A 14,069-nucleotide genomic window follows, 5' to 3' on the forward strand; every position below is an offset into this window, starting at 1 on the left:
AGAAGAAAAAGAAGCTAAATTAAATAGAAAGTTAAAGAAACTTTGAAAAAAGTTGAACACAAAGCAGAAAAATACAGGAAGCAGCTTCAAAGACTGAAGAAGAACATCTATCTCCAAGATCTACGGTCAGTAAGCTGCTTCGGCTAATCTCAGGCACATCCTTAAGAAGAACCTTCCTTTTTCACACAGCAGTGGCTGAAGAAGTTCGTACGAAGTGACAAAGTACACACTTTGAAAGAGAGACAGTCACCGACAAACAATCGCAGGAATATTTACTAGTAAAATCTTAAAGAAGCACAGGCTGCAGAGATTGGCAGAGGAGGTGTTTGAACTTTCAAGGAGGAGATGGAAACAACAAGGTATTGAAAATGCCTGCAGGTACCAAAAGAAGAAAAATGAGGGTCTTGCTGCCGAGCTGAGATCAACAGTGACATTGTTTTTACGTGACGATGTCAGCAGGATCACAACAGGAACAAAGCAAACTGTGACAAAAAGAAGAAGAACGTACAGAATCGATTACTGGTGGATTAAATAAAGATCCTCCATTTGAAGTTCTTAGCTGAACACACCGACCTCCGTCTATCACACTCACTGTTTTGTACACGTCCCCCTACTGGGTTGAGCATCCAACACTGGCAGATGGTGAAACATGCATGTGCAAACTGCATGAAAATTTAGGCTTTCTTGCTAAAAAACTTCACCAGATGCACATCATTGATACATCAGATTTGGAGAGCCTGACCCACGCTATCACATGCAACACCTCAAGAAAGAAATGTGTGTATGGGGGATGTGAGGAGCGCAGCAATAACACCTATACAGACCACTACAGAGCCACCGATCGCATCACCGACCTTCACCGACCTTCAGTGGGCCACAGTGAGCACAAAAATGATCCTGGAGCAATCTCAAAGATAACTTTTGGTGTGGTGGCACATTGAAGAGGAGGGCAGGCAGGCTTGTCAGCCAAGGGGTTGATATTCCCACAGCTTTCTCCTTGTACCAGGTTCTGAGTGAGGGACAATCCGAGGTGAAATAGTTTTCCCTTAAGGAGCAGCTGTGGAAGATGCAGTGGAGGAAATGCCAGCTGACCTTCCAGCTGTACCGTCTACAATGAGGCTCCACCAGGTGTCACTCTGTCACCCGCCAAGATTCTCTACCGCCATGTCAGCTGTATGTGCTCTGCCACAGGGAATCTGGGGCGTGATTGCCAACAAACAAAGTGCTTCAGCTTCAATCTTACACAGAACCACACAGATGATCCCTTCACAGCTCACCAGAAGAAGAGCAATGGTGCTATCCAGAGAATGTGGGAGAATGGTGTGTCCTGGTGTATGACCATACAATCTACCAGCATCATCCAAGAGATGAATGCGGCCCACTGCCAGGTGAAATGTATGCAGAGTAGGGAAAATAGTCTTTCTGGCCATTAAGGGATGATCTCCACTGGTATCCTCTTGAGGATGTGTTGACCCTCATTCCTCCCCAAAGAACGTTCCCTCACGCCACCTGGCCGTTGTAAGAGACGTACGGGACACTTTGTCCAGCCATGATTGTTAAACATGGACATCACCCAACTTGTGTTCTTGTTCACGTGTAAATGTTTTTGTATTTTATTCCTGCTCGATGTTCCTTTATTGCAAATGTTACATGATGACAACTAGTTATAATTTACAGCCTTTATGAAAACATTCCTGTGGTTCTGAGTTTCTATTTCTCACATTTAAGTCCTGATCTACAATCAAAAGTAAGATGTAAATTCAACCCTGTTACTTTAATTTCAGCTCTGCTACCATATAATTTTTATTTAAATAATCTTAAATGGTTTTCTAAATTCATACAGCGTTGAGCTGTTGTCCTTGTAATAGTTTCAGTTATTTATGCAACAAATTTGGGCGAATACTTGAAAAGAAAAACTGAAATGGGTAAAAAAAAACAAAAAACCCCAAAAACATTAAAGTCCTCAAGCTTTATCTAAATGATATTTCAACATGAATATATGTGTTTACTTAATGGTAAAGGATTATTACACACACACATATATGTAGGGGTGTTACTGAGTAATTATAACAGGTTGTACTAAACATGATGCACACAAAATAAAACATCTCATAAATAGTATATTTTATACCAAAGTTGGACGAATAAATTTTGTTTATTTTGCTGTTTTCTAAAATACACGATAAAAAATCCTTAAATAAAATGCTAATTTTTCTAATGTTTCTATTCCCAAATTGTTCTCCAATTCTGGAATGACCCACTTATTGATGATGAGGAAGGAAGGAAGGAAGGAAGGAAGGACGGACGTCTAGCATGCGTATCTTCTCCAGTTACTTTGTCTTTTTTCTCCAAATCCAAACCATGTGTGTTTAGTTGGTATAAACGAAGCTTCCTCCATAGCGCTCCTGTTCCTCAGTCACCAGGAACGAGGAAAGCAGAGACCACGAGCAAAGTTTGAAAGCAAATAGTGTTTTAAATCGTGTCGTTTGGCTGGTGTAGAAAAACTAAAACGGAAGGAAAACAACATAAAAACACATTCAACACGGGAGCTGCTGCAACAGGCGACCGTCTGGCACAGCGCCGTCTTTGGCCATGAAATCCAGCATGGATCCATCTCTGCATATCAGCCTTTACAGAAAACGTCTACATGGTCTGATCCAGAACGTCGGGAATCTAAACATAGAACAGCACAGAATCCTGTGTGGTGGAAATAAGCTGAAATAGGTAGAAATGATCATATTTCCTCTGTTTACAGACTAAATATTAAACCTAGTTTTAATGAAGATTCATGTAGTTTTAGGAAAAGTCAGGGACCAGCAAGGCTTCATGGTTTTATTGGACAAAGTTGAATATGCACATTTTAAACAGTCAATATGTCCACCTTCATCATTCTAGAGTAAAAATTCTGCTCAGATTACAACAAACGCAGCATCATTTAATATATTAGAACAATTCCAGTAATGTTAAAATTATTTCCACAGGATCTCTGTCCCACTATCAACTAGTAAACATCTCAGTTTTATTAGAAATGCTCTGCTATGACTTGATTAGAAAATCAGCTTTAAATAAACCACATTTCTGAATAAATAATGTGTGGAACACCAGTAACAGACTAGTCTGGGCTCCCTGCTACGGCGGCCATGTTTGCTTCTCCACCGTCTCTCAGGAAGGCAGGAGGTCCGCTCGGTACGGTTCGGTCCTGTACGGTGTGATGCCCCCATCTTCTCCAGCATCACCACACTCTTCTGAACTGGAACTGGCTGATGGTTCCACCAGACAAAGCAGACTGGATGTACTGGAACCATCATCCATGTTCTCATGCATGTAGAATGATCTTCCAGCCTCCAGCTGTTCTCCCGCTGACGTAGATCCGACCCAACAGAACTTTTGTTGACATTAAATAATAAAGTGCTGCTGGTGGTGGGCAGGGGAGGGAGGGATGGAGGGAGAGGGGGTGTTTTAGGGTTAAAGGATTTAATCCATAAAAACCATCTGACTGATGACATCATGTGTTTAGTTTTCCAGGAAAAGTTCCAGAGAATTTGCTCTTTTTTCCAGTGTGAGAGTTTCCGTGAAGGGATGAGGAAGCTCAGGTGCTTCTACAAAGACCTTCTGTCTGTTAATGACGAGTCCGTCTGGAAGCAGAGGCTGAAGTTTCCTCTGTTCTTCCTGCTGAAGGAGTCACATGATCAGGACTTCCTGTATGCTGCTTCCCAGTAGTGGACTTTGTGTTTGACAGGAAGCTTCCAGACAGAAGAAGAAGGTCCGTGTTGAACATGTGTGTGTGTTCAGAGGAGCTTCTTCCAGCTCTGATCTGAGCGGCTTTGAAACGTGTGTGTTCATTGAAGCTGTTTGACTTTCATCTGTTAGATCATCTGAAGCATCTAGAAGCTTCTCTGCTGAAAGAACTGCCAGTATCTTCTCCTGATGGTGGAGAAGAGAAACAGGACGCAGCTGTCCAGAAGCAAAGAGGCTGTTTTTGGTTGGGAGGGGTTCTGTGGGGGGCCGGGGGAAGGAAGTCCCTCTCAGTGCTTCCACTGGATCCTTCCTAAACAAAAGGGACTGGTTCTGCTGGGAATCATTTCTACCAGTGGGATCAAACACCATCAGAGCTGCTGACTTCTTCTTTCCATCAGTCCAACACAAACAGCAGCTCCATCACAAACGTGTCTGAGTGAAACTTCAACTGATCCACACCCACATAAAGACGGAGAGTTTTCCTCCGTCTGGGGGCTCATTACTGGGACCAGTGTGTGTGTGTGAGAATGTGACAAACAATCCTTCAGACTCATTTCTTCTTCTACTGTTTCTTCTCAGCTCACACACTTCCAGACTTTCTGACATGTTTCACACATGACCAGTTTCCACTTCCAGCTGAACTGGTTTCCAGCTTTCTGACACACCTCTCCATGTGTGTGTGTTGGACGGTGTAGTGTGTGTTAGAGGGACTCGCTGAGTCTCAGATGGAGAAGTGAACCTTCATGGAAGCTGGTCTGGGATCTGCCAGTGGACTGTTTCCTGCAGCATCCTGTGCTGAGGAGACCCAGATCAGCTGTGTGAAGTGGAAATGTGAGTGTGAGGGAATTTCTCCTCCACATCTCTGAGATCAAACGCTGCAGAAATCATCTGATGCTCAGACTAGTGGAGGAAGGAGGACCAGGGTTCAGGTCTCCTCCAGGATGTTGAAGCAGCCAGTAATGTAGAGCAGCTTCAGGAAGAGCTGAGAGAATCCTCTTCCTTCTTCCAGAGGCTGAACTCTTCCTGATGAGCAGCATCCATGGTGTCCCTGAGGATCCAGTCTGAGCTGCTGTTTCAGTCAACAAACAGCTGCTGAACGTTGTGCTGCAGGAGAAACCACAGCAGCTTTCCTCCTCAACACATCTGGAGGAAGCTCATCTGTAGGAGACAGCTGGGTAGATGTAGCTGGAACATCTGGAAGAATCCAGTTTGGAGTCCTAAAGTCCAGAAGTCGGGCTGAATGTGGATCAGGAGAGATTTGGGACTGAAAGCTGTGGTTCTGCTCTCAGAGACTGAAGCTTTGTCACGTTTGCTTCATCCTGCAAAGATGCTCCAGCTTCCACCAGGAGTGATGGAACAAATCCAGTCAGAGATGCAGTTTGTTGGAGGAAGCAGCAGATCTGAGGTCAGTCTGGTCAGCAGCAGCTTCCACTGGGATTGATCTGGATTCATTGATCATCATTTGACAGTAAACTGGAGCAAAGTGGGACTCCAGTGAGAATCAAAGCTGCTGTTTGATGGAAAGAAATGAGGCTGGAAAGCTGCTTCTCAGATGTGATGTTGATGTGAAGCTGGAGTCTCTTCACTGATCCAGTTTCTCTTCTTCTCTGCAAACATGATGTTTGTGATGTGAAGAAGAAGAAAGAGCAGCTGCAGCTTTAAATCCACTCACTTCTTCATGGATCTGCTTCTGCAGCAGCTTCTTCACACTGGATCATCTGATCTTCACTCACTGTTTGATCCCACTTTCTGATCACTCATCAATAAGCTGATCAGCTGATTTTCTTCTTCTCTCAGTCTGTCAGGTGGAGGTGGAGGAGGGGGCGGAGTCTGTCCTGCTGCCCTTCAGAACTACACCTGACCTGCCTGGAGACGCTGAAGTGGTGTGGTGGCGCTTGGAACCTAAACCAGAAATGAAGGTCCACGTGTACCAGAAGGGATCTGATCAACCTGAAGACCAGGACCAGGTCTACAGAAGCAGAACTAAGATGAATCAAGATCCTCTGAAAACTGGAGACCTCAGTCTGACTCTGGATCATCCCAAACATGGAGACAGTGGACGTTACAAATGTAGAGCCAGGAGGGGAGGCGGTTTCATTAGATATAAAACTGTTCTGCTCAAAGTCAAAGGTTTGTTTGTTTGTTTATTTGTTTGTTTGTTTGTTTGTTTGTTTTCTTGTCTGACTGTCTTCTGTCTCCTCTGCAGGGAGAGTTCAGGTCCAGGATCAGAGGACATCAGGAACAGAAGCAGATCCGACTCCTCTGATGGCTGATCAATCAGTCTGATCTTTGATTATTGATCCAATCTGACTTTGGATCAGAGAGAAAATATCAGTGAAGGATCTGATGGACGATGGATGAAGAGAGGACTTGTTCCAGCCTGCAGACGTAGTATTGATCAGTAGTGATCAGTGATGTCAGAGTGGAGTCAGTGTGATGTCACATGTTGATCAGCTGTGTGTTTTGGACTCCAGCATCTTGTTGTTGTTTGTTTTAGACTCTTAGTGTCATGAAGGCGTCCTGCCGTAGATCCTGTTAACTGTGACAGAGGTCTCACTCTTGACCAAACTTTCCAGCATCGTGGAGGACGTTCCCTCACCGTAACATCTGGAGGAAGAGGAGAGGGAACTTTCCAGATGTTCCCTCCCTGTAACATCTGGAGGAAGAGGAGAGGGAACTTTCCAGATATTCCCTCACCGTAACATCTGGAGGAAGAGGAGAGGGAACTTTCCAGATGTTCCCTCACCGTAACATCTGGAGGAAGAGGAGAGGGAACTTTCCAGATGTTCCCTCACCGTAACATCTGATATGTAATGAAAAATGATTCAGTTTTTGTCATAATTAGCAGTAAATAATACAATAATTGAAACTGGCATTTAGAGGGTTAAAAACTAGTGATGTGCTAATCGATACCAAAATGTTGATACTACCGATACCAGCTTTGTATGTTCTAGAATCGATTATCATGTTAGAATATCGATATTTTACTGATTTGGGGTAAAAAAAAAAGAAGAAATCTATCATGAAGGGGAAAATGCTGGAACTGCCAAGTTAATATAAATTTATAACCAGGTCTCACAACTAAACATGATACGCTGCAGAAACAGAAGAATATTTGTTTAGTTGGTTTCTCCCACAGTGAGTATTGATCAGTGTTGGCTTATTGATCAGTGATCAGAAAGTGGGAGTCAAACACTGAACATGATCCAGTGTGAGGAAGCTGCTGCAGGTGCTGCTACCAGACTCCATTAATAGTTCACTGCTTTCATTCTTCTTCTGCCACAAAGTTTCAGCAGAAACATGATGTTTGTGGAGAAGAAAAGAACATTTGTTCCTCATCTATTTTCTCAGAGAGAGATCAGATGGAAACGATCAATCCTTCTTAAATCAAAACCACAGTTTAAGACGTTGTAATTAGCAAATAGCAAAGCAGAAGGATTCGTGTTACACGACGCCTGGTTCAGGTTTCACATCTGCAGCATTCATAGTTTTACAGCTTCCTTCTTCCTGTCGTCGTCCATGTGAGACAGACTTTTTATTTCATTCAATAAATCACAACTCATTTTAAAATCAAACACCTTCAATCAGATGTTGAATGAAAAAGGAGCAGCAAGAAGTAAAGTCATTTAAACATCATGGAGCAGCTACACTCAGCTCAGAAGTCTCGTCTTCAAACCTCATCACGGAATAATTCTCCAGAAATGAGAGAAAACACAGAAATGCCCTGATAAGACGGTTTTAATGAGGAGAGTCGCTCTAAATAATCTTAAAGTTCACATCTCAGAGAACGTGCTGATGTTAAGAAAACCTACAAAGATTACTGGATCCATTTTAAGCCGTAACACGACTCAGAAATTCCTCCAATGACGTAGATTCAGCTTGTTCAGCTGCGTCTCTGTGATGGACATGTACGGCGAGTGGAAGGGGCCAATTCTGTGTTCACCTAGCACAGAAGAGGATTCTTCACCTCCATGGGAGAGCTTTAAAATGCAGATTTTTCTCTGGTTTCCAGGTGGCTGACGCCACATATTGTCCCACATCTCATGTAGAAATCTGATGGAAAACAAATATTTCTGCAGAAACACTGAGTGGAAGCTGGAATTTAACACATTTAATCACAATATCTGACAGAAAAACCACAGTTAGATTTTATTTCCCTCATCATGTTCACATGAAAGAGGAACTGATATCTTTTTTCAAGATGGCTGCCGTGCTGATGTGTTGAAATGACGTAGCTCCACATAGCTCCACAATCTTAATTATATCAAGAAAATAAGACAGCATCCAGCTCACCTGCAGCAATCTTTTATTTGTCTGAAAGAACATGGACTTCAGTACGAAAGTATTTTGAGTTTTTATTAAATATCTACACATTCATGGACAAGTGGCCCATATTTCTGTGTAGCATATATTGAAGAGAGTCAAGACCAAGTTAGCTTGCATAGCCTAACTAATCTGGGCACATTTGTTGATACAATGGCCAGTAAAAAACTGGCTGAGGATTTTGAAGATATCAAGAAATCTTTGGGCTTCATGTCTCAGGAAATAACTAATGTGGCAAAAGAGCAAAGAGGCCTCAAGGAATTGCTTGAGGAAATCAAACAACTAAAGAAATTGGTACAAGAAAAGGACAAGAAAACTGATCAACTGGAAAGAAAAATTGACGATTTGGAACAGTATTCAAGAATGGATGATCTCCTGATATCAGGACTTGCCATACAACGTACCTATAAACAGGCCGCAGCCGGCAGTGAGATGGATGGAAACCTGCAAAATCCTGTCAAACCCTGATCTGATGACACTTGAACAACCGGTAATAAAGTTCTTTGACAGCAAAGACATGATAATGGACAGTAAAAACATTGCTGCTTGCCATATTTTGCCTCAGAAACACAGTATAAAGCTAAATATTATTATTCGCTTTACTAATAGGAAGTACAAAATGGAGGTGATCAAGAATGCCAGAAAATTAAAGGGTACAGACGTCGATGTGAATGAGCACCTAACCAAGAGAAATGCTGAAATAGCAAGAGAAGCAAGGATGTTGAGCAAAGAAAAGAAGGTTCAAGATACCTGGACAAGAAACTGTAAAGTCCTGATTAAGCTGAATGGATCGCCAGAGCAAGCAAAAGTAATAGTCATAAAGGATCTGAAAGAACTGGATCAATATAAAGACCAAACCATGTTGTGGATTACCAAGAAGGAAGAACGAAGGTAACAGAATATGATTACTGGTCTCATGACAGATGGAGCGGACTCGACTACAAACACAGTAAGAACAGACTTTGGAAATTCTGATTCTAATTATGAAAGACTGCAGTTCAAAATATTTGACTATACAGAGTATAAACAACATGATATGCAAAATGATCTCGATCCTGAGAACAATTTTTACACAAAAATGCAGAACAATTGTGAAAATTTTACTGAGAATCAATTTGACACCCATTTGATTATCAAAGACTCATTATTCATTATTCATTTCAATTGTAGGAGTCTTAACTTTAATTTTTCCAAAATCTTAAACTGTTTGAGACAAACAAAAGATAAATTCTCTGTAACTGCAGTCTCAGAGACCTGGCATTGTGAAGATCAGACTTCTTTGTTTTAAATGGAAGGATATAAAGCATTCTTCAAAAGCAGACCTTCTGTTAAAGGTGGTGGAGCAGCGTTATCTACTGATCAGAATCTGAGATGTAAACTGGTTCGTAACAAGAATTTAGCCGTGGACCAAGTTATGGAACGTGTCACTGCTGAGATTGAAATAGAAAAGTCAAGAAATGCTCTGATAAGTTGTGTAAAATCGAAAACCAGGGTCTTGTATTAATACATTTCAGAAATGAATGATTGATCTGTATGAGAATATAAATAACAGGAAAATGATCTTTGTTTGTGGGGATTTTAATATTGACTTGTTGAATCCTAGAGAACAAAACACAGTCAGAGTTTATCCACCATGTATAGTTTATGTTTGTATCCATCAATAACTAGACCATCTCGCATCATAGCACAACTTTGATTGACAATATATTTACCAACGTTATAGAAAGTGAAATATCTAGTGGACTTTTGATTACTGACATATCTGACCATCTACCCGTCTTTACAGTAATAAAGAGGCTGATTCAATCAGCAAAAGAAAACTAAACCTTTGTAGTGACTCAAGAGGCTTTTCATGCATTTAAAAGAGAATTAATGGAACAAAATTGGGACGATGTTTATGTGGATGGCATAAATATGGCTTACGAAACATTCCTGAACATTTTTACCACTCTTTATGAAAAACATTGTCCTCTTGTTTATAAAGAAAAGAATAACAAATTTGAAGAAAAGCCTTGGATAACAAAAGGTATTCAAACAGCATGTAAGAAAAAGAATAAATTGTACAGAGATTTCCTGAAAAAAGGACAAAAGAGACTGAGTGTGCTTATAAAACATATAAGAATAGACTAACAGGTATTATCAAATCAAGTAAAATAAATTATTTTAGTACTGCTTTTGAAAAAAATAGAAGTAATATTAAAAACATCTGGAATGTATTAAATAAATTAATCAAAAAGGTAAATCAAACTGCTGACATCCCAACTCAATTTATAACAAAAGAATCAAATAATTAATCAATCAATCTAAGTAAATAGCAAACCAATTTAATAATTATTTTACTAATATAGGGCCAAAATTGGCCAAAGAAATAGTGAACTCCTGTCAAGCTGATGATGCTTTAAGTAAAATACAGAATTTTGATAAAACTATATTTATTCAAGCCACTGATGAAAATGAAATACTTACTATTGTAAGAAAATGCAGATGTAAAAAGTCAGCTGACTGGAACGGACTGGACATGTCAATGCTGAAAGAAATGATCGAATGTGTTGTTAAACCAATCACCTTTATTTTTAACCTGTCCCTAGAGTCAGGTGTATTTCCAGAAGGGATGAAGATCGCAAAAGTAATTCCTGTTCACAAGGCTGCTGATACACAGGAATTTACTAATTATAGACCTATTTCCATTCTGTCACAGTTTTCTAAGATATTGGAGAAGTTATTCCGTAACAGATTATATACTTATATAGAATCACATAACATACTATGTGAACAACAATATGGCTTCAGACCCAACAGGACCACGACCTTAGCGTTAGTGGATCTTGTAGAAAATATTTCAAAAGCAATAGAAAACAAACAATATGCTATTGGGGTATTTCTAGATTTAACCAAAGCTTTTGATACCGTGAATCATAAATTATTATTAAAAAAAACTGTACAGATATGGAATTAGAGGTGTAGCACTTTCTTGGATCAGGAGCTATTTGTAGAACAGATCCCAGTATATCCACATTAATGGTTCTGGTTCCCAGCTGCTGGCAGTGACCTGCGGTCTCCCACAGGGGGCAGTGTCGGGTCCTTTGCTGTTTATTTTGTACATAAATGACATGTTTACTTTAAAAAAGTTAACATTTTGTCTTATTTGCTGATGACACTAATATACTTTGCTGTGGTCAGAACTTAGAAACATTGATAGATACAGTCGGAAGAGAATTAACAGAGTTTAAAAAATGGTTTGATTTACATAAATTAACTTTAAATTTAAACAAAACTAAATTTCAAATTTTTGGGAATCGTGCTGTCAACAGGAACAGAAAATTAATGATAAACGACACTAACGTAGAACAAGTGAATGAAGTCAAATTTCTTGGAATTATTATACAAAATAAACTTAGCTGGAAACCTCATATAAACCATATTAAAGCAAAGATCTGTAAATCACTAGAAATTATTTCTAAAGTCAAAGTGTTTTTAAATGAAAAGAATTTATATCATTTGTATTGTTCTCTGGTTCTTTCCTACATGACCTATGGCTTAGAGGTGTGGGGAAACACATATAAAACTAATCTTAAATCGATCTGTATGATTAAAAAAGAGCGATCAGAATAGTTCATAAAGCGGCCCATAGAGAACACACAAACCAGCTTTTTATTAACCTGAACGCTTTAAAACTGAAGGACATGGTCGACTTTAAAACGTCACAATTTATGTATAACATTAAGAATAATAAATTACCAGCTCAAATTCAGGGATTGTTTAAAAAAGAGACTGTTTATAATTTTAGAGGGGGTGAAATGTTCATAAAACCTCATGTGAGAACAAATGTAAAGCAGCTTGTATTTCTGTTGTTGGGGTTCATGTTTGGAGTAAGTTGGACCCAGAACTAAAAGACTGTCCAACATTAATTCAGTTTAAAAAAATGTTTAAGAAATAAATGATACAATCCTGTGTTGAAATGGAAGACTGACTAGTTAAAAAATGAAATGATAATGTATATTGTTTGCATCCTGTGGAATGTGATTTTGAGTTAGTATTGTGATGTCAATTGTACAAGTAGTAAAAGTATTATATGAGATGTGATCTATAGCATAGGCAACTATACTTCTGTTAAGTTAATGTAATGGGGGTGAGTTAAATAAGCTTAGGCTTCTCCCCACTCCTTTTCAGACATTTATGTGGTGTTTTTTTTAAATGTATTTTTATTTACCTATTTTTCTGTTTACTTATGTTTTTGTTTACTCATATTTTGCTTATTCATTATTACTATTTCCTATGTTTAAGATGTCTGAATAAAGTGTTTTTCATCATCATCATATAGCCGAGCTCTTACTTCTGTCATGCTGTCTGGCTGTTCTCCATCACTTCATGTTCCTCCACCCATGCTCTGCTTTTTACTAATATTCAGGCTGTGACAATAAAAGAAAAGATACTTGCTCTACATCTAACCATGGTTCATCCAGACCACTAGGTTTAAGCCATTTGGAGATACATTGCAGCTTCTTAGCTAAGAAAATGTGATTGAAGTTAGGTAGGTCCAATCCACCTCTATCTTTAGTCTGCTGTAAAGTTTTTAGACTGATACGTGATGGCTTTGTTTTCCATAGAAATTTGGATATATGTGAGTCCATGACTTAAACCAGCTGAGGATGGTTTTAGTGGGTATCACTGAAAACCAGGGTAGTTTTACTTTAGGTAGAACAATCATTTTAATGGTGGCAACCCTCCCCATGAGTGATATGGGTAAGCGCCTCCAATCGTGAGAGATCATCCTCTATTGTTTTAAGTAGCTGGACATAATTTAGCTTTATTAGTTCTGATAACCTGGAGAAATGTTTATGACTAAATATCTAATTTTTTCAGATTGCATTGTAGGTATTAGGTATGTTTTGTAGGTCACAGTTACTGGGCATAACAATAGTCTTAGACCAGGTAATAGAGAAGTCAGGTATTGATGAGAATGTGTTAATAAGGAGTGATTGTCTGGGGGAGAGATGTTGGTGAGTTCTGGAGGAAAAGTAATACATCATCAACATAAAGACTTATCTTATGTTCTATGTTGTTGGCATGGATTCCTTTAATTTCTTTATTTTGTCTTATGGCAGCAGCTAGGGCAGGGGGAGCCAAACGTTGGTCCTCAAGGGCCCCAATTCCGGCAGGTTTTCCAGATTTCCCTGCTCCAACACACCTGACTTAAACTAACAAGTCATTGTGGAGATCCTTATAGACTGTTGGATCCATTTGATTTGAGTCAGACCAACGTTGGCTACCCCTGAGCTAGGGGTTCAATAAAAATAGCAAAGAGTGATGGAGAAAGCAGAGGCAGCCCTGCCTGGTGCCTCTCTGCAAACAGAAGCTTGGAGAGTTTGATCATTGTTCTTCACACATGCATTTGGGTTGTTATATAATATTTTTATCCAGTCTATGAAAGATGACCCAAACCCAAAATTTGTTTAATGTTGCAAATAAAAATTTCCAGTTTACTTGCTTTTTCTGTGTCTAAAGAAATTACTGTGGAATCCAGATTATGTAGATTAAATTGATAAAAAAGAAACCTAAAAATGTTTAAAACGGCAAGAAATAAATACATAAAACAAGCAAATAATAATTCTGTCAACAATTTCTTTATTTTTAGTTCAGTTTTTCTGGAGCATGTCACAACACTTTAACTTTTTAAGTATTTTTGTTCACACTCTTTAATATATAAATTATTATCTGACAGTAAGCCAGCGCAGGATCATCCAGCAGCATTTTCATTTTCAGGCCTGGTCATGAACCATATAGAGGAGGTAAAGTGACATCAGTGAATTAATTAAAAAATCACTAAATAAATTTACTTAAATGTGTCATTAAATAATTAAAATGATTATTAAATACACAAATGTATTGTTAATTAATTAAAAGTGACACAATGAATTCATTAAATATGTCATTAAATAATTACTTAAATGTGACTGCAAGTTTAGAAGTAGTACTCCACCACTTCTCTGGTACCAGGGCACAACAAA

At 39.1% G+C, this 14,069-nt stretch overlaps 2 protein-coding genes across 2 annotated transcripts in view; one reads left to right on the forward strand and one right to left on the reverse strand.

The window, feature by feature from the left end:
* The window catches only part of LOC121640415, a 601,409-nt gene extending 595,232 nt beyond the window's left edge, over nucleotides 1-6,177 (forward strand). Inside the window, exons 20-21 of the mRNA XM_041986133.1 lie at nucleotides 5,536-5,868; nucleotides 5,945-6,177. Of these exons, the coding sequence (XP_041842067.1) occupies nucleotides 5,536-5,868; nucleotides 5,945-6,024 (413 nt within the window). The 3' untranslated portion in view covers nucleotides 6,025-6,177. The remainder of the gene's footprint in view (nucleotides 1-5,535; nucleotides 5,869-5,944) is intronic.
* LOC121640441 overlaps nucleotides 1-14,069 on the reverse strand; it is a 292,781-nt gene that overhangs the window by 197,121 nt on the left and 81,591 nt on the right. The gene's annotated exons all lie outside the window — the stretch shown is intronic.

This window comes from Melanotaenia boesemani, chromosome 5 (genome assembly GCF_017639745.1).
Source record: "Melanotaenia boesemani isolate fMelBoe1 chromosome 5, fMelBoe1.pri, whole genome shotgun sequence".
NCBI classification, from domain to species: domain Eukaryota; kingdom Metazoa; phylum Chordata; class Actinopteri; order Atheriniformes; family Melanotaeniidae; genus Melanotaenia; species Melanotaenia boesemani.